This window comes from Pelecanus crispus, chromosome 1, assembly GCF_030463565.1.
Source record: "Pelecanus crispus isolate bPelCri1 chromosome 1, bPelCri1.pri, whole genome shotgun sequence".
Taxonomy (NCBI): Eukaryota; Metazoa; Chordata; class Aves; order Pelecaniformes; family Pelecanidae; genus Pelecanus; species Pelecanus crispus.
In genome coordinates this window covers 62,107,139-62,128,195 of record NC_134643.1, presented here as the reverse complement: position 1 = coordinate 62,128,195, position 21,057 = coordinate 62,107,139, and the positions used below count along the sequence as shown (strand labels likewise).

General features: G+C 42.1%; 1 protein-coding gene across 1 annotated transcript in view; it reads left to right on the top strand.

The window, feature by feature from the left end:
* Positions 1 to 15,348, top strand: part of RFX4 (regulatory factor X4) — a 98,755-nt gene extending 83,407 nt beyond the window's left edge. Inside the window, exons 17-18 of the mRNA XM_075705850.1 lie at positions 4,154 to 4,292; positions 15,076 to 15,348. Coding sequence (XP_075561965.1) covers positions 4,154 to 4,292; positions 15,076 to 15,348 — 412 coding nt within the window. The remainder of the gene's footprint in view (positions 1 to 4,153; positions 4,293 to 15,075) is intronic.
* The last annotated feature ends 5,709 nt before the right edge of the window (positions 15,349 to 21,057 follow it).

The following is a 21,057-nucleotide window of genomic DNA, read 5'->3' as shown; positions in this document are numbered from 1 at the left end:
GGGCCTCTCTGTGAATCTCTGTTTACATGGCTTCTATCACAATGATTTCCTGAGCTCATTTGCCCTCTATATAGGACTATTAAATTTTTTTTTGAAGCATTACAATTTGTACTTACTTTGTATCTACAGAAAAATCAGCGTATTGGTATTTCACTTTTTATGTGATTTGAGTCTAATGTGACAGGCTACAGAGACATGTTCCTGAAGAAATATCTGCAGGGAAATCCAGTGACCTCACCTATGGTCTTCTGAAGCACAATACTCATTACAATAATAAGTTCTTATGGAAGGTACAGTCACAGATTCAAGACAGAGTCTGTTTAAAAGCATTAAAGAACCATATCTTCAGAGAGGAAAAGAAAAAAATAAGAGACCTTGTATGCAAGATTCAAACAGATGGCTGCCCTGGAAAGAAGGAGAGGGAGAAGATCAAAGTCTGCACTAAGACTTCCAGGTTTCTGGGGAAGAGAGAAATGGAGCAAGCAGCTGCCGTAGCTGCAAAGACTGAGCCTCACTCCCATGCAAAAGGCCCCAGTAGAGAGAGCATAAGTAGCGTGGAGGCCACAAGCCATTCCCCTGCTGTAGGTGCATTTCCCACCAAATGCAGACTCTTTGCCACCCAGCATACCTGAAAGTTTCCTAATAGCAGTTCTGCTGGGGTTCCTACCACTCTTGCACACTAAAGACGATCCTCTGTGAAATATAAAGCCTCCAAAGCACCTTGAGATAGAAAGAGAATACCTAAAATATCAGAGCGCTTTATACCACAATATTCCACAATGTAAAGACATTTAAGAACTGAAGCCTTGGAACAACATAAAGCCCTAGTAGCTCCCAAGAGAGACTTGGATATAGACTGTTATGGACTGAAATATACACTGTTGGACTGATTTGTACAAATATTTTATTTGTGCTTCTGGCCACTTATAGAAAATAAAATGTAAGTTCAATGACAAAAACTGCTCCCTGTAAAATAAAAATTGATTAAGGCCAAATGCATGTTACCAGAAATAAAGAAAGGGCTACATGATCTGTTCCCCATTATTAGAACAAGCCTTATAGCAAGCAGCTATACTCTACTAGCATAGATTTGTGAAACTGGAGAAGAGCACAAGGTTCGTAATCTACTCTAGCTCACTCCAGTAAATCTTCTAAATCCACAGTGATACTCTCCACACATGTGGAGTCTCAGGACTGTAAATGGAAGATCTGTGGTATTAATAGAGGAAAACATCCTCATATCTAATTGGAATTTCACTTGTTCCAACTTGTGTCTGTTGCCTCACCCTACCACTGTACCTTTGAGAAGAGTTTGGCTCTAGCTGCTCCATATCCTCCTGTTAGATAGTTGTAGATCACCCCTTTGCCTCTCTTCTTAAGGCTGGACAAACCCAGTTCTCTTCCTGTAAGTCACGTGCTTCAGTCCCCTATCTGTCTTGATGGCCCTCCACTAGACTCATTCCAATGTCCTTTTTATAGTGGAAAGCTGAAAATGGGACACAATACTCCAGATGTAGTCTTCCAAATGCAAATAGAGAGGAATAATCAGATCTTTAGGCCTGCTGCTACACTCCCGCTAATACAGCCCAGTATGTATCTGGTCGTCTTTGTTGCAAGGGCATGCTGGTGACTCATGTTCCACTTTTTGTCCACCAGAACGTCCAGGCAGTTTTCAGCAAAGCTGGTTTCCCTCCAAATGGCCCCAACCTGTACCACTGCAGGAGTTGTGCCATCCCAGATGCAGGACTTTGCATTATTCTCTGTACAATCAATTGACCATTCTTTCTGAATCGTAGCTGCTAGATTCTAGACTAACCATTAGTTCCCAGCTGGACTTCCCCAAAGACATGCCATCTGTGTATTATCCTCACTACTCAATAGCTATAGATGTGGTTCAGAAGGCACTTTAAGACATGGTACTTGGCAGAAAACATTTTTGTTGGATTTTTCAGGTACACTCTCTTCTTAGAGAGATGTAGGGTTCCTCAGCCAAGCACTTTCAGATAGGCAGAATACCAACCTGGGAGGAGCATGGTCATCTCCTTCTCAGGTCCTCAGTGCTCTCTCTCCTGAAGTTGAAGAGAGAAAGAGGAAGCTTCCTGGACCAAAAGTACACGATAGAGATTGGGATAAGAAACTTTATAACTCCATGCTCAACTGAATTAAAGTGCTAAACTCTAGCAAAAAGTGATGAGTGTTTGAAAAGAGACAAGATCAATAGCTTCCAGACTAGGACATAGCATCCTTAATGACTAGAGAAAGCATGAAGTGCAAAGACTGCCTTACAGGACTTGGCTTTGTTTGGGAGACCAAGGGCACCCCGGACTACAGGAGGAACTAGATAGGCAAGCATCTTCTTCAAGCAGAGAAGGCTGCTCCGTGAATGTCAGGCTTATGCAGACTGCCAAAAACATCTGTTGCAGATCTTACTTACCAGTCTATTGCATTGAAGGAATTAAACCACAAGATGTCTGCCTACCACAAACAGTGAGCAACAGCTCCATAACATAGCCGTTCCTCTCTCCCCCACTCTCCACAGAGAGACTATGAAAGTCATATTATGTGGACCCCAGCTTGTCTGAGGTAGATTATGGAAGTCACTCATATTTACAGCTAAGCCCAAGTGAATATCACAAATGAGAGCTCAGTGTTGAACAGTGAAGATGGGCACAGGGCCTTATGTCCTGAACAGGTTTTTAGAAGGGGTGCTCAGCTTTCATTTTGAATCTGCTGGATTGTCTGGTATAAGACATGACATGGTATCTCTAGAATACCATTGTAAGATCAAAAGAATAACAGAACTTTCAACAGTACCGAGTGTAAAAATGACATTGAACTTTCTAGAAAAACAGTAAGTCTGTACAAATAACTGTCTTCTCTCTCACACAATGAATTGGTTACCTTGTTTGTTTGTTTATCATGGTTTGTGTTTCATTGTGTTTCATCAAGCAGGTGCAGAGGAGGGCCACGAAGATGATCAGGGGGCTGGAGCACCTCCCCTGTGAGGAGAGGCTGAGAGAGTTGGGGTTGTTTAGCCTAGAGAAGGATCTGGAGAGACCTTATAGCAGCCTTCCAGTACTTAAAGGGGGTCTACAGGAAAGATGGAGAGGGAGTCTTTTGTCAGGGAGGGTAGTGATAGCACGAGGGGTAACAGTTTTAAAATTTAAAAGGGTAGATTTAGATTAGATATTAGGAAGAAATTGTTTACTGTGAGGGTGCCGAGACACTGGAACAGGCTGCCCAGAGAAGTTGTGGATGCCCCCATCCTAGAAGTGTTCAAGGCCAGGTTGGATGGGGCTTTGAGCAACCTGGTCTAGTGGAAGGTGTCCCTGCCCATGGCAGGTGGGGTGGAACTCTATGATCTTTAAGGTCCCTTCCAACCCCAAAAATTCTATGATTTCAATAGCATTAGTTTAAGAACTTTTAAACTTCTGTGCTGAAATAGCATCAAATGTTTGCATGGCTACACAAAGATGGGGAGGTTGCAGAATGTGTCTGTGCATCTTTTGCTAGTCAGTGGCCCAGATAATGATGGCCAACAAACACTGACCCTGCAGTCAGTGTTTCTGACTGCAGTGTTTCCTTCCTGCTAAGGAAACTGCTCCCTCCTTTATCCCTGGCTGTCCCTAGACAAGGGGTTGGGATAAAAAAAGAAATTAGGCAGGTTCTCCAACCTCAAATCCCACTCTATTCTTGAGTCAGCTGTGCTAAAGCTGTACTTTGTATGCTTCAGATGCAAATTAATACATCTGTCTCCCTCCCAAAAAAGGAAAATCTGACTCCAATGCAAGGAGATAGCTGAACTCCACAGTGTAGTTCTTTAAGTCAAATCTTACCAAACTTCCTCAGCCTGGGCAGCAATTTACTAGGAACATGGCAATAAAATAATAATAAAAGGGAAAGACACTTTCTCCTTCGAAAGTGCACAAATGAGTATGCAATTTAAAAATAGTCACAGAAACATGCTGAGTCTCTCTGTTGTTGTGCTGAACACATAATTTCACTAAGTAGCATGTGCTTTTTTTAAAGGGTTATTTAAAATATCATTCTCCTATTCAAAGAAGTGCAACTGTATGTTTCATAAAAGTTCTAGAATTACTAGTGGGAATACAATTATTATGCATACTAAATAGTGTTTTTAAATGGATTTTAGATACACAGGAAGTTACAACTATGGTAGCTATAGCAACCAGCATCCCCATCCAATGCAGAGTCAGTATCCATCCTTACCACATGATACTGCTATTTCTGGACCACTTCACTACTCAGCTTACCACAGAAGCTCATCACAGGTAAGTTGGATTTATTACTTGACAATGCTTGCTATAACAATTTAAGTAAAGTTGTGCTTTTAAATTTATCAGCATATTAGCTGTCTGAATCAATAAGCTGTCATCAGTGTAGTCATTGAAGGTTCTTAATTTTTTTATTTTCTAATATTACCTAGATATCTATTCATTTTGTTGAAGACTCTTTTATCAGAAGTAGCTTTAGATTGTGAATTTAAAGTACTAACTCTAAAGTCCAGCAGTCTGGATCATAGAAACTGCTTCTGTGCTAAGGAGTAGCTAAACCAAAAATTAATATAATTAGTTGTATGTTTCTCAGGTGTTGAAAACAGGAAGAGATTCCTAACAACAAATAAAAGTGTTTTCATATAGTTGAAAGAAGATGCAGAGGCCATAGTGAATTCTCCTGGGGCCTCTGCTTTTGAGAATACATATGTTTAGGAATTTGCCAAAATTGTGAGTCCTGCATATAGTTTGAATAACTTCAGGGCACCACTGCAAAGAGGTTTTGTTTAATCTGTGTGCTATAGTCTCCTAATATAATGCTGAGAAATAATGTCAGTAACTATTTCAGGACTATTTCACTTCACAAAACTGAGCCAGCAGGAACCAGCACAGATTAAGTGTGAAGATGGTATCTGGCAACAGTTCAAAAGTAGTGCCACTGTAGGAGAGCTTTAGTATATCGTGCAACTGGTGCTTCCCCAGTGTAGGAAGCTGCTCTCTGGACTCTCTGCTGGAAGATTTGCAAAAGGCAGGTACAGGCAGGAGATGGTATTGGGTTATTCCACCCACATGGCACGTCTTATGCTTTATCTACTGGAAATTTATACAAGTATATTAGGGACCACCATGCTTAACTGTCGTCACTGGACTGGAACAGTTTCATACCAGATGCAAAGATGTGAATTTGGTAGTGTTTTGGACTAGAACACACGAAACCTGCATCTCATTCTGGTCTTTGGCATTAGTCTGCCAGGTGATCTCAGAGTAGTCATTTCTCTTTTTTATGCTTCATTTTCCCTGGCTATAAGATAAGAATAATGGCATTGATCTCCTTAAAGCTTTTTGAGATCTGCTGGGAAAATTGTCCTATACAAACCCAGTATGCTCATTTGGAACAGCTCAACAATGGCTCCTTATCTTATGGAAAGAACAAGTCTACAACTTCTCATCCATTTGTGTAGCACCTGGTCCATCAGACCACATGAGGTGTCAGGATTTGTTTGAGGGTTGTTGCAGCTGCTGTATCTTCAATAGGAACAGTGAGTGAAGATTTAAGTACCGTGTCCTGTGATAGGTTTGTATTCATTGTTTTTTCAGTAGAGGCTTTACCCTGTTATCTCAAGATTTTTTCCAGAATGCATCACTTTTTGACTTAAAATTGGCTCACTGATTTTCTTTACTCTCTCTTATCCTTTACTGCAGAAAACCTATATGAGTGCTGGTTCTGAAATGGTCTGTAAGGCCATGAATCTGTGTGTAAAACAGAGAATTAGGCTTTTACTGTTTAGAAATGTTATCACCTGCACAAGGCATTTCTTTCTCCCCTCTGACAACTAACTGTCTGTCACACTGACATGGACAGCACAAGTTAAGCAAGAAATAAATAAAGCAAATCAAGATCAACACATTTTTAGTTTATTCATGTCCTGGTTAACATGTTGTATGGAAATAGTAACACACATTAAAATCATGCAAATATTTTTCATACTGTAATAGGCTGTCTCTACAAGTGCAGATGTCAGATCATTTCTTCCTCTCTTGCTAGCCTTTGAACTGTCCTTAACATACATGAAGAACAGCTACTCTTTAATGATCACACTTGAGAGCAAAATGTTTTTAATGTGTATTTAGCATGTTCTTTCTCATGCTGCTTGTAAACTGAGATGGAATCTCACAGCAGGACCCAGCTAACAAAACCCTACCAATGTACTCATTCTGTATTGACAGGAGCTACAAACTGAAACCTTACTTTCAAAAATAATCTAAAAGTCTTGAAAGGTTTAATATGGAATTTGCTGACACTCTTTTTAAAGCTAAGTGAGCTTCTGTAAAATGCCTGCCCTGATGATAAGTCCTTTCTTAGCTACTTTTAACCAAAAAAGTTCATAAGATGTCCCTACAAAGATGTTAGAGAAGTACTATGATACTATGATTCTATGATTCTACTCTTTTTCTAGCAGACTTTCTGAGGGGAACATGGTGCAAGGAATTGCAGCAGGACTCATGACCTAGCAAAATCAAAATACAGGAAGCCAAATTTGCAATGAATATATAAACAGCTGCTGCTATACTGAAACCAGAGGAGATGCAATGTGTATGGCTGTGGTAATATAATCAGTTGAGAAGAGGAGGTATTGACCATAACTCTTTGTTATAATCTACATTCAGTCCGAATATAGAACTCTGGCTCAACCTTAGCTAATATTCTATCATGCTTTTTAGGATAGTGTCTAGGGATTAACTCCTAAGAAAAAAATTCTGTATGTGGGCTAAGGTCCCCTCTACAAACATGGATTCAGAGAGACCTTGTCCCAGACAGGGGTCTAAGCCAAAACAGGTGACATGTAATCGAGGTGGGTTTTAGGCTACAGATTACTATTAGATTACTATTACTAATAGATTACTATTTTGGTCTTGAAGAACACAATGTCCAACCTCCTTCTGTGGAAGAGAGCAACATACTCCAGGTTTTATCAGGTCAGTTATTTTGAGGCTATTTTCCATCCCAGAGAAATGGTCCTGAAGAAAAAAAGTGAGTTGTGCTTGATTATTTTGTTTGTTTGTTTAGTAGAACATTAGGATGGATCATTTCACAGCTGCCATTTACAGACCATCAACAAGAAAAGTGGAATTGGAGCAAAGGGCATGGAGGGAGTAACTTTTATTTAGTGGAAGTGGGGAACTGAACAGCTGGGAAAGGGGAAAGGAATGAGTGACCCTTTAAATTGTATTTGCCAACAGGTAGCATGTTGATCCCAACCTGACAATACAATGATGGTTGCATTGTATTAATTTTAGGATGTCTACCGTGATTTTGTCATTGGAATCCTTACAGTGGGGCTGTACTGGGGAAGAAGTCACACAGCTGTAGATCTTGTACTATGTACACCTCTTGAAAAGTGCAGGTGGGTGTCCCAAGCCAAGCCTCACTCACCTGACCAGTGGCAAGTCCACGTTAGTGAGAGGCTTCTGGATGATTTGAATCCCCTAGTGTTAGAGGAAATGAGACAGCAGTAGTTGCTAAGGCTGATACCACCGAAGCACCATGTGTCACAGCTCCATGCTCACTCACACCCCATCCTGTAACAGACTGGTGAGAGCCCTTGAGGTTACTGTTATCTCCCAGCTCTGAGACAGTCTTGGAGCTTACCTTGGCTCACAGAGGAATGTGGTAAGTGTCTTGTGACTTTGGTCTAAATAGAAATTTTGATAAGTAGCTCACAGTTTCATAAAGATCAGTGGCCTCAGATGCACAAGAAGGCAAAAAAATGGAGGGGATGGCTTGTAGAAAACTTTATAGGGGAGTAAATGTTCTGCTGAAGTAACATCTGCAGCTACTAACCAAGCATAAGTCTAAAACTGGCTCGTTCTGGCAGTATAGGCTGACTAATTCCCACTGATGGCTAAGAGGCTTTTTGTTGACAGGGACAGTCTGTTCAAACCTTGGTCTTAATCCGATTTTTTTTTTTTCTTTCATCAGCATCTGTGAATAGTTCTCAGAACAGTTGCTTCCTTGTAACTCCAGGCCTGATTGCTCATTTCTTGACTTGGCTTACTGGCCAGGAGCCTGGCACACAAATAAAGAAAAATGATCTACAGACTGATTTGTTACTACCTAATTCTCTAAGCCATAGTGCAGAAGTGCATACAATCCTATGATGCTACTCCATCATCATATAGAAGGGGACTGTGTACTGTGTGTACATAAACATATCTATACTGACACTGTTTCGTCAGTTCCCTGCCTCTGCAGTTTTACGTACCAGATGCCAGGGTAGAAAATAGACAACAATTCTGTCTAAAAGCCTCCGAGTATTCTTATCAACCTATGCTGAGTTTAGCAGAGAGGTACCCCCTTCAAAGGTAACTCCTTCACAATGTCACCACCTAATCCACCTCCACAATGTATGCTTGACTGGCTTTTGATCACAACTTTTGTCTGCAAGTTTCACCCTGGCTGGACAGGTCTTGATCCTCTTTCAGGCTATCCATAAATATTTCAATTCATATCATTCCACCTCTTCCTTAAATACAAAGTAATTCATGCTGCAGTAATTTTTCTTTGTAAATCACAGGATAACACTTTTAGTAGGAAGAGTAATTAGAGGAATCTGCAGCAGTATATATTTTTATATTTTATCGTATCTGGTAACATATAAAGGTGCACATCACATGAATGTGGATCACTGTACAGGCAGTATGAAAAATGGCAAACATATGATATATATTTGTAAGTACTCTAATACATGGCTATAGTGAATCATATTGTAAGTCCATTTATCCAGATCCTATCTCCAGCAGTGGCCAGAAATGAAAGTGTGGAGGAAAAGTCTTAGAAATAGGGTAAGTAGAGAGCAGTCCTTTCACCAGCATAGCCACACTGTCTTTGGCAAGGGCTAACTTAGAGACATCCTCAGTAGGAAGCAGCAGCTGGACTGTTGTACTTTGTAGCAAACTGCTCTCCATTACCCTGTCTTTGAGTTTTTTAGTTCTTTTAGCTTTTTTTGTACTTATAGACTTGGGGATGGGTTGCATGAAACATACATTCTCTTGTCAATTTTATGTCCGTTATCTCATATTTGCATTGGGTGTCCTATGTTTTTTGGGTGATAAGGAATAGGGAATATTCTTTCCCTATTTATCTACTCTCGCCATGCAAGACATTATAGATCTGCATCATTCCTCTTAACTCCTTCCTGCCATCTCATTTCCAGACTTAAGAGTTATCATCTGTTTAGGTTTTTTTGTGACGGATGCTCCATACACAGGAATTATCTAAGGACTGCATGTGCACTGCAGGGCAGGCATAGTCTGGGGAGCATGCAAACGTCCTCTTCTCTCAATTATGCTGAGCAGGGAACCTGCTGGAGCTGCAGCTCCCCTCCAGCCTTTCTGTGCAAACCTCATGTCAGAGTAGGTAAGAGGGACTCAGTCAAGAAGCTGCCAGATCAGCCACTTAGATCTGGGAAGCTCTCCTAGACCCGTGCTGCACACAGCCTTCTCTTACCTTTTCTTCCTTTGCACTTCCAAAATGGAGCAACCACCTCCAAATGGTGTATCTCAGGTGGAGGTACTTAACAGAGCGCCATAGAAGTGTATGGCAGTGTTTCCCTTTTTGTTCCCTGAGATGCAGTTCCCACCTTAAAGACAAGGTTTGCGGGCGTTTTTTGGCTGCTTTTAAGCTATCTCCTGTTGCACTCAGGAGCATAGTCAGGGTCAGCTGTTCCTGAACTAGGGCTCTGCCCTAAAGAGGCACTAATCAACTTCTGGGACTAGGAGGAGCACATTTATATCAGCAAGTGCTTGCGCTACTGTTTTGTTGTTGACAGATTGGATTTATGAAGAGCATAGTTTCCTTCCATGGTCTGGACAGAACAAACCAGTCTGGAAAATGCTGCAGTAGTACAGTCTGCTGTTATGTGGTAGATTGGGTCTGCACCTCTCAGAGGCACAGAGCACAGTGTCGGGCCCATAGTTAAAGCAGCTTTAAGCCGTGTCTGTACTCCGACTCTCCTAAACTGCTCTGAGGACTGCAGTGGTCTCACATAACTTCCCAGAAATGCCCTATGAGATGCAGCACCACTTGCTTTCTCTGTGCAATGCTGCATGCTGCAATTCTACCCAACCACTTCTTCCCTTCATATGCCTCTGTGGCAGGATTTACATGGGGAAAGTACTGGAAGAAAGTAGTAACTGGTTTTTGTTACAGTGGAGGAGCCAAAGAAATCCTCTCCCAGACAGAGCCCATGTTTTAGCATCCATTCACGTTGTTCTGGCCCATCTACTTCACAAAAAAAAAGAAGGGGAAAAGTTCCTCCAGCACATACACAGTATAAGTTCATGACTGTACCAGTGCAGTAAGAATAACATACCCTTCCCAATAACCACTCTGTCACCAAACAGCTAGTAATGACAGAAACAAAAAAAATACTGTCCAAATCCCACCCATGCAACAAGAATCATTGTTCCTAACTGTATGGCTTCATAATGGACTTGAGATTGTTAGAATGTAATTGAAGTAATTATGTATTGAATGCAACAGGAAACAGATGTCGTAACTTTTTTTTTTTTAAATAATTACAAATAGCATTTTCATAAGGCTCCAAATGCCACTCCCAAAAATACCAAAATCCCTTAGATTGACTTGAAAGTTTCACCCAACCTATTGGACAGACTAATATTCAATAAGCTTCAATTTGTGGAGAAAAGGATCAAATTAAGGGTTATAAATGAGGCAATCAATCAATAGCTTTGATTATGTCATTTTTTGAGATTTTAAGCATATTTTTATGAAGTTAATTTAGCGCCAGTTCTTCACAATTGCTATAATTTCTGGTATGAGTTTAAGGTAGTAGCCAACGTACAACATTAACTTACAGCATTCTGCAAAAGAGTGAACTAATGCAATGTAAAGTCAGAGGCACATTCATAAGGAAAATATTTTGCTGTTTGGACAGAGACACCTTTCACCTCCATGCATAATCAGTCAGTGAACTGAGGATAATAAAGAGATTATTCTCCATCCTCACACTGCAGGAACTCAGTCTTCCCTTCATGGGAGGACATATTTAACGTTGTATTTTCTAAAATAATAATAAAAGAAATTGAATTAATTTTACATTTTTGGGCAAGGCCTTAACAATAATCTGCTCAAAGTCTCCCAGACTTAAAGGGCTTCTTGTCTAGGTCTAACGGCAGCAGTAGCAGCAAGTGTGAGTTAACCCAGAAAATGGTAATTTCCTGTCAAGAGCCCTCCAACAAACGTCGCTTTTATATCTGGCAAAGATCACTAGGCCCCAGTGTTTTGAGTTCAGCATGCTTAAGCACTCTTCATTAAACCGGATGTAGAGTGTGAAAGGTGATTCAGGCAGCATGGGCAGGCATCCGCCCAGATGGCTATGCTTTGGACACTCCAACAAGGCTGAATAGATGCTTCATTGGGTGAGTTAATAGTCAGGCAGGGGCCAATGAGTACTTTAAAAATATTGTCTTTCAATAGTCTCTTCACTGTAGGGAAAAAGAAGTCACTGACTCATTTGCGATTAGCTGACCTACCATTACAAAACTTTCCATCTTGCATTCAGTCATAACAGAATTTATTGTAAAATACTAGATATTTAGGGTCCATGTTATTTTCAAGCAATTATTCTTTCTACATTCATGACACATTCATAAACACAGCTGCATTGGGTGCACTTGATGAAAAGGAAAAGCAGCACACTGTATCCTGTCCCCTCAAGCACAGCCATTAGCCCTGCCTTCCTAGTAAGCCTTAGCATGGCCTCTTGAATGCAGATACAAGGAGGATTATCCTTCCTTTTCAGTGCATCCTGAAGTTTATTCCTGGAGCCAAGGTTTCATTCCCTCAATGGCACAGGTTTAGGTCCACACTACCTAAAAGACATCATGTGGCTTCCCCACATAATGCCATGTACAACCAGGAGACCCACCACAATATTCCCAGAGTTCATTTTGTTGTTCTTGCTTATAGATCAAAGTTTTGCAGTCTACAAATTATCAAGCAGCAAATTATCCTGGCTGAAGCCAGGGCTTTCTCTTGGCATTTGTAAGGGGTATGAAAGCAAGTAATCCCCCTGTTATAAGTCACAATCTCAGTTTCACAGCCTCAAAGGAAAATTGCACTGAGTCAGGATGGCAAAGGATTCTGTTATGGTTAACAACAGAGCAGATCAAATATCACATTGGGAAGAAGATAAGAGATAATCATCGGAGCATTATGGCAAAAGTCTAGTGTAATCTTGCTGTAAGTATATTCTTTAATACAAGAATCTACAGTGACTTCAGGTATAGATCAATGGGTAATAAAGGCAAAGACCATGATAATTGGTATCAAGTAAAACACTACTGAAGACAAAAAAGAATGTTTCTAGCTTGGCCCACATCTTACAGCTCCACAGGTGACAGACAGAAAACAGAAAGTTAAAACTGTATTATTTTGTGTAATGTGTTTTTTTCCCAATGATCCATCCTGGTCCTGACTCCTACCATCTCAAAGCATTTTGTGCACGGTCATTAGTGGGATATTTGAGATCAGCTAGAAGAAACAACTTGTGGATTTGACAACTATGGAAAAGGGTCTATTATTTAACTTGAGCCAACCTAACTAATGGATTACATCATGTAGCAGGAGGAAGAAAAGAGCCATCTTCTGAGGACTGCTCATCTTCTGTCTTAAATATTTATCTCAAGGTTTGATAAATTCTTCCAGTGGCTGTAGACAGAGCACAAATGACTCACTTCTATTAGATGCCTGACTTTTTGACAACTAAAGTTAGGTGAGATGAATTCAACTCTGAAGCTGTAGTGAATAACATGACAACTTGTTTCCTCTATATTCATTATGGCATGAGCTTTGTTCACCAAGATGTTCAGGTGAAGGCACTCAGCAGGCACTAGCATGAAAATTACTTCAGTGTATTGCTGGTGCAGACCAGGAAAGCCGCATCCTAAATCTACTAGTTAGTCTCCCAAACATTAAAAATATGAAAATTGTTCAACTTTTTCCAGAACCTTTTCTGTTTACTTAGAAGACTTGCAAGTTACTTGTCTTTTGACAGAGTGCCCTGTCCTTAATCAACGAGTTAAAGGAGAGAGCCATGATCCTAAATTCAAATCACCTCATATAAAACTTCAAAGCTTGAGTTTCATTGTTGCTGGGCACTGGCAGCTCTTATCTTCAGCAAAAGCTTCTGGGAATCCAGCAAGTCTACAAACTTGATTCTTCTGCAAAGGAATATAAGGCTTTCTACAGTCAGTGTCCAAGCTCTGCTGAATTTTCCTACTGAAAAGCCTTTTGCTGGGGTAAAGATGGAAATTTAGATGATCTTGTATAGACTTGTTACCAGTGTTGCCAATACAACATTAGTTGGATAGCTGTATTAGCAGTACCAGGTGAAGTGTTGATGCTCCAGTACGGTGCTGCCATTTACCTGCCTGTTTCAGCAGCTGATTGCACAGGTAAATCCACAGTCTCTGTGGTGTTGAGAAGTATATGCTAAATAATGCATTGTACAGCTTTAGTCTCTTCTCTCTCATCTGCTAACTGGCCAGGACACGGTGGAATATGCTAAATCACTAACTACAGTATTTTGGTCAAAAATAATCTTCTCTTTCTCCTCTGTAATTAGGAGTGGACAGTGTGTGGCTTTTGAGCTGCCTCAGGCTTGTGAGCTGTTCGAATACATTTGCCAAGGCAGGGCTGCCTTCCTGGCTGTGGTCTGGAGGGAGTCAGCAGAAACTCCTCGTGGAGGCATTGCTGTAATTGCCTTGGGGACCCGCTTATGGAACTGATTAACCCCAGCCTCATCCGGCAGTGGAGTAATGTAATAAGACCCTTTGGGAATCACTGCCATCTCCCTCCTAGGAACAACTATGGCAGCCCTTCTCTCCATGAGCCTCCAAAATATGGGGAAGGGGTTTTAGAGTCCTCAGCTATATAAAATTTTGGCATCCAGCTTGTCAGGTTTGTAAGCATCAGAAGAAGTGATAGTCCTACTCTGGTGACAGCTTTCTAGTTAAGGAAATACCACAGTGTCAAACAATCCAAGATCGTGACATTTAAAATTATGACACTTTTTGTAGAAAAGGTATAGCCCTGTGTGTATGGACGCATTTGCATCTAAAATGTAGAAGCTCTGAAGATACATGGCTGGTCAAGGGGAATGGGGATCCTAACCATCTCTGTGATGCAGATGGACAATAGGAGGGCAAAACAAGGAGAGACATTTCTTAGGCACAGCACACAGATGATCTGCTCCTGTAAGACAGGCAAGAAGACAAATATATGTTAAGCAAGCACTCATAAGCACAGTTTACTTTCTGTTGCTGGGCAGCCTGTGGTTATAGAGGGCAAAAGCTGTTCTCTGTTTTCCTGCCTGTCCTGTCCTCAGCACATCTTCTCCTTAGTGGGAGGCATTTCTCGAACTTCTTTGATTTCTAGTTTCCAGCTGTCACTGCGAACAGCTGGGGAATAGAGAGATTCTTCTTCTGCCTGCCTCTTTGCGTAAGTTCTCCAACTAGCTGCTCACTCTGAGGCCAGACCATGCTATTTTTCTGTGCAAACTGGCAGGATGGCTTGTGAACATTTAAAATGCAAGGCACCTTTCTAGTAATGAAGATCCTTTTGCTCTTCTCCCTCAAAACTCAGTGGAGTGAGCAAGAGTTGGGGCATTTTACACTGTGTTTTTTACTGAATAGCAAGTTTCCAAGTAAAAGCTGTGAGAAAAAGATTAGATGAATTCAATTTATTTTTCTGCTCCCAGATACACCTGCCAGTACCTAGCTCTTTGATAAATTAATTCAATATTTAAATGCAGTGACTGCTTTAGAAGACTTTCCATGACACTTTGGTTTGACTGCAGGCACTAGTTATCTGATATTCCGCCTTTGGTATGTTACCTAGTTGTTGGAGGGCTGCTAATTCATATGATTTTGGTTTTGTTTTCCTTAAACATGGAATTGTGATACCACCAGCCCTTATCTTAAAATTATGTACATGGTAGAGAATTCTTTAACTTGTTTTTCTTTGTTTTTATTGTAGTACCCTTTCAATAGCCCAACATCAAGAATGGAGCCCTGTTTGATGAGCAGTACTCCAAGGCTGCATCCCACACCAGTGACTCCTCGCTGGCCGGAGGTCCCAGCCGCAAACTCCTGCTACACGAGCCCATCCATGCACTCCACAAGATATGGAAATTCTAGTGACATGTACACCCCCTTGACTACGCGCAGAAATTCTGAATATGAGCACATGCAACACTTTCCTGGCTTTGCCTACATCAATGGGGAAGCCACCACAGGTTGGGCTAAATGAAAATGACTGGTATCAGCTAAGCCCATATACTTAAAAGAGTTCTAAAAACTTCGTGTTATGTGGGACTTTTCATGGACGTTCTTCAAGGGAGGTGAAGATGGAAAAGATCCTGGGCAGATAAATGTAGTTCATAATGTGGGCAGATTGCAGACCAGTACGACTGAATGTTCCTGTAGCCGAAAAAGATTTTTGTGCTATTCTAGACCACTTTGGGGGCCAATCTGTGCCTTTTTTAATTCTGGCATGTGGGCCAATGCTGTGTGATGTCAGTTTGAGTGAGCCATTTTTGCCCCCCCCCGCCCCCCCCCCCCTTTATTGTCAAATGTTAATGAGTCTTACAAAAAAATTACTGGAACGGGACCTATTTATAATTTGAATTAAAGACAGGAAATTCACTCTTAGCAAAACTCTGTCATCTGTTCTTCCTTTAAGGTCTTAATGCATTCCTTAAAAACCATTCTGCCAAGTCATCACTTGTTCATATCAATTCCTCTATCTGGCTCCTTAAAAGACGTGTTATTGTAGGTTTCAGTTTACACCGAACTTTGTATATTGATGCACCTTTCTGTTGATCCAGTAAATTTGATCTCTACAAAAGAGAAGAAAAGACATGTAGCATTGAATTATACACTGCCTTAAGTTGACTATTGTTCTTATTATATATGTATTTGTGTTAAGTTTGCACAATCTGGAAAAATCTACTTTCTCTGGTCAGTAGTGACAAGGTTAAGAAGGGACTTGGGGACTGGGAAGATTTTGGATTCAGAGCCACATATGTTAAATATGATGATAAGAAGCAATTATGTAAAGAAAATGACAATGCAACCATGATTATTCATTTCATTACCTATTGACAGGTATGAAACTGTTCTCTCAATTCCTTCACATGGTGATAATTCTATATACTTCTACAAAAGCAAAAGTCAAAGCTGTGCCTTTGAACTTATTCTGTACTGTGTATGTGTGGAAAAATGTATTGTATTTTGGGGAGAATTTTTCTTAGACATTTTCTGTCAGATTTGTAGCTATTTGTGAGTTTTTGTTAGATTTTATTAACATAGCTTTTTCTTCTCTATTATAAAATGCACCAGGCAATTATGGTGGACCTATTACCCTATGGGTAAGAAATAAATAAATGGAAATAAGACATCAGGCATTTTAGTAATTGTTTTGTAAATAAAATCTTTGATAGCACGCAGTGTGATGATAACCATGTTTATGCCTAAAATGGACAAAAGTGTTATTTGTACAGTTGTGCAAGATACATGAGGGATTTTCACACTCAAATAAAGTTGTTGAAATTAAACAGATACCATTTAAATTTACTCAAATACAGAAGCAAACCTTCAAAAAACCCTAAATATGACAATGTTTTTATCCAACGGAAGACTTGAGAACATAAACAACTCACAGCAAATGAGCAGTCCTACACCTGTGCTTTCAGCTGAAAGTGCTCAAGGCTATGAATAGATTGATGACTTCATGTTGTTTGGTTTAAGTCCTGCTGCTGTTGCTTACCCAAGCCAGTGCACTCACTGAGGCAGGTAAGATGTGCTACCTTCTTTACAGTACCTTGTAACAGATGTGTTGCCCCTGGAATGCTGGAAATGGAAAAGTCATTCTTCCTTAGGTGAGTAAATAAAGTGGCAAAGTTCTCAGACCTTGTTTATTTAACTAGTGGGTAAAGTGCGAGAGTTTGGGGCCTGAAGTAACTACAGGAATGAGCTGGAAATCTGCAAGGATTGAGGGAGGAAGGGGTTCCAGGACAGGTTTTGCAAGGTCCAGGCTCTTAAGTATTCAGCCAAGGCCCTGGTGGGATTTTCAGAAACACAGCAGGAGCTTATCTCTACCTTTAGGTACCTGATGAAAATCTTGTTTCCTGGGCTAGTGTCAGAGACCTTCTGAAATTATACCCTTGTCAGCTGGTGGTGTTACCCAATATATATTTACTCATCACTTTTATTAAGGACAGGGGCTGTCGGGCTTAGGCTAACTCATCTATTTTATTCTTATTCGAGTTACCTTCAGGCAAAATTGTCTACACATGAGGAAGGTAAGTCATGTGAGGAAGTTTTTTTAGTGGCCAGTCTTTAGCAGCTGGAGTTTTGATGTGTTTGAGACCAAGGTCCTACTCTGCATATTGTTATTGAAGATGTTTAAATCAAAGCTTTGATTCTGACCTATTAATTATTAACGAGCATAGCAATAGCTGCCTTGTCAAGACTGTGAGAAATTAGTATGGGAAGCGTAGTGTCACTAGAATAGAAAAATCCACTTTCTCTTCCCCAGCGAATTCCAGATCTCTGCATTGCATCACATCTGCCAAGACCCGCTGTGACCCTGTTCACTCATTTACAAGAACATCGATTAATCTCCAGTTACCTGATGGACTATTGGCCGTGACCTGCCATGGTCCCTCCAAGGACCAGATGCATCGGTGAAACATTTGTGGGCAGAACTGACCAGTAACTCAAAGCTGGGTCTTTGGAAGGATCGGGAAGGAGGTGAGCCCCAGCACCACTCAAGGGAAGCCAGAAGCACTTCCTACATTTTTTACAATACCTCGTTAAACCAAATAAGGTCTAATCCCCGTTGACTGAAAGAGAGGAGAAAATGAGACAATTTTAGTATACAAACATGCCATATCTTTCAACACATTTGGGGACAACTCAGTTACCCTGACTTGAAGAGCCCAGGGAGACTGTTCAGGAAGGAGGATGGTGTCAGCCACAGAAATAATGAAGACTTTCCGAGTGGAGAATTGCAACACCATGTGCGAAGTGCTGGGAGAGGGAATTGTGACCAACAGCAGCACCACAAAGCTGCTCATAACAAAGAGCCACAGAACATCGTCAGTCAGATGGGGCTTTGAAACGCTTTTGCAAAAGTCTTTTTGACTTTTGAAAGTTTTTTTTTAATTTGTTTAGAAACTTGTGCTGATGCCACAGGAGTCTGAACATGCACTTCTAACTACCTTTGAACTGCTTCCTGATGAGGGCTTTGAAATTTAAACTGGGCATTCATGGGGGGCAACATACAGATTACCAAACACAGCTCTACAGAGATCACCATCACCATCTGCATCAGAAGAGCTGCAAGGGAAAGCAGGCCCCCTCCCTGACTACCACATGTCAGAATCCACCATATTAATATAAACTGCCACAGCTTTCAGGTCACAGGGATATATACCAGCCTGTGAAGTGCAGCGGCTCATAAGAGGATGATAACCTCTGGGTAGAATGGCTAGCTAGGGGCAGGAATCTCTTAAATCATCCTAGTACAAATTGCCAAACCTCCTGACTCAGTGCCTGCAGCCTGTTAATTAAGCCCTTCCCTTGACTGTGGTAACTGAAACTTCTGTTTCTTGCCTAGCCACGTATTTATGTGTATATAAAGTAAATATGACTACACAAATCTTTCTGAAGAAGCTTTCACACCACATGCCAAAATATTCAACCTCATTTTCACTTTCACTTGTTTTCTTTCCTTCCTTCTTTCTTCTTGCTCGCTTCCTGTCTTTCTCCTCTCTTTCTTCTCACAACAAATAAACATTTTATTAAGTGTGATCTTTTTCATGGGCTAAAGGATATAACAAAAGATAGATGTAATATATATAATATATTGTAATATTATATATTATAGCATAACTAACATACATCATATTTTAAAATAGTTGCATACACACACACAAACATGTATGTAAGTATGCATATAAAAATCCATTACAATTCTTCAAGATTTTTCATTACCAGGTAGAAAAAAGACTCAGCGGGGGAAGAGCAGTGAGAACTCCATTCACTAGCATGAATCCTGTTTTTGTCAGGCTACCTCTTGCTGCTAAGGTCACTACCCTTTGACAAAAATGGCCTCTGACCTCCCCAGCCCCACAATTCTGTTGTGACTGACCCTGAAACCCATGAAATTCAGGGGCAGACATTGCTTTGGAAGGTTTAGATAAAGCTGACTAACATGGGAAGGGCTCATGGTATGCACCCATCTGAAAAGGTCTGGCAGTTCTTTGGTAGAGGATGCAATTTATTCTGTCCCCCTCTTTCATTGAAATCCTAATCCTTCATATGCTACCTAAAGTGGAAACTAAAACGCACTGATGATGAATAACAATGTGCCTTTAAAGGGCAGGAACAGTTTTCTAGACTTTATTTTTAGGGTTTTTTTGAAAATTTAAACCAAAAATTTAATTGGCAATGTACCAGTAAAATGACTGTTTCGCTGTGCTGTGAAGTAAAGCTAAGCAGGCTTAGGCTTTATTATAGACTTGTGAACCAAACAAGCAAAGGATTATTTTTACTGGATTTCTCCCAAAAGCTGCATTAGTACACACACAGACCTGACTCGGAAGAAACGGTTATGTACTTTGGGCTGGATTTTGTTATTCCTTGCAGGCCAATGACTGTGGTGTTCTGGTTTTGTATCTCGGTTCGACCCACTGTGGCAAGAAACCCCTCACCAGCAAATTCAGATCCTAGTCTGGGTCAAACGGAGACAGGCGTACGACGCCCACGCGCCCATAGCACCTTCAGCGCTCCTTGGAGCCACCGTCCATCTGCAGGCGAAACCTCCCTGCCCCGGTGGTATTTTCCACCACGGAGCTGATCGTTTGTGAGACGAAAGGTTTCTCTCCATGACCGCGGAGTGCCTCCCAAATTGCTGCTGAATGAGTAAATCCTTCAAGGAGGGACCGACCGCAGCTCCCTCTGACGTTTTATTACTGTGGGTTTGTTGTTGACTTCATCGTCTTCTGCTACCTGGAGAGAGAATTTGGATTATAGGACACCCTGAATATGGAACTACTAGGGATTTTCTCAGCTGCCATTTAAAGGTAAGGCCTTGCAGGGAGCTTCGGAGAGGCACGGCTCACCTCCGCTCTGCCACCGCAGGCTCTGCCCGCCCTGCGCCCCGCCGGCTCCCGCACGACACACGGCAGCGGTGCGGCACTGCAATCTCTGCCCTGCACCGCCCTGCTTGCTCACATCAACACCCTCCAGAAAGCCTGTTGACCCCTCTGTGAAAGGATGCGCGGGGGGGTTTTGGGAAGGCAGCCATGATGTCCCTCAGAGACGGAGTTTTGTCTCCAAAGGGAGAATCTTCGTGTACCCCCACCACGCTGGTGGCTTGGACTTGAGAAAAAGGGGTTTGTTTTTTGCTGCCGGACGTTACGGCACAGGCTAACGAGGAGGGCGCGTGTCGAGGGGTGCGTTGCGCCACTGAGCAACCCGAGGGCACTCCCCCGGACGGCGGCGGCCGATCGGGGCTCGAACCCGCTCTTCCCGCCCGCCGTCGGTCCGGGCAGCCCGGCGCGGCCTACAGCACCCATCGTGCCCCGCGGCAGCGCGGCCCGCAGCTCCCGCCGCGCCCGGCAGCGCCGCGTCGCTCGGCATGCTGGGAGTCGTAGTCCTCGCGCCGCATTCTCCTGCCGGCGGGACTGGGCGGGAGGGCAGCCAATAGGAGGGCTCGGGGGTGCACGCGGCCGCCCCTTTCCAGCCAATAGCGCGCCGGCGCTGCCTGCCAATCCGGGCGGTTTCCAAGGGGAGCGTTGCGTCACGTCGCGTCAGGGGGGCGCGGGGTAGGAGGTCAGGGCGCGGCGGGGCGGCGGCTGCAGCCGGCGGAGCGGAGCGGAGCGGGGAAGCGGCGGTCGGCGGGCATGGAGCTGGGCGCGGCGCTGGAGGCCGTGGAGGGGCGCGGCGGCGC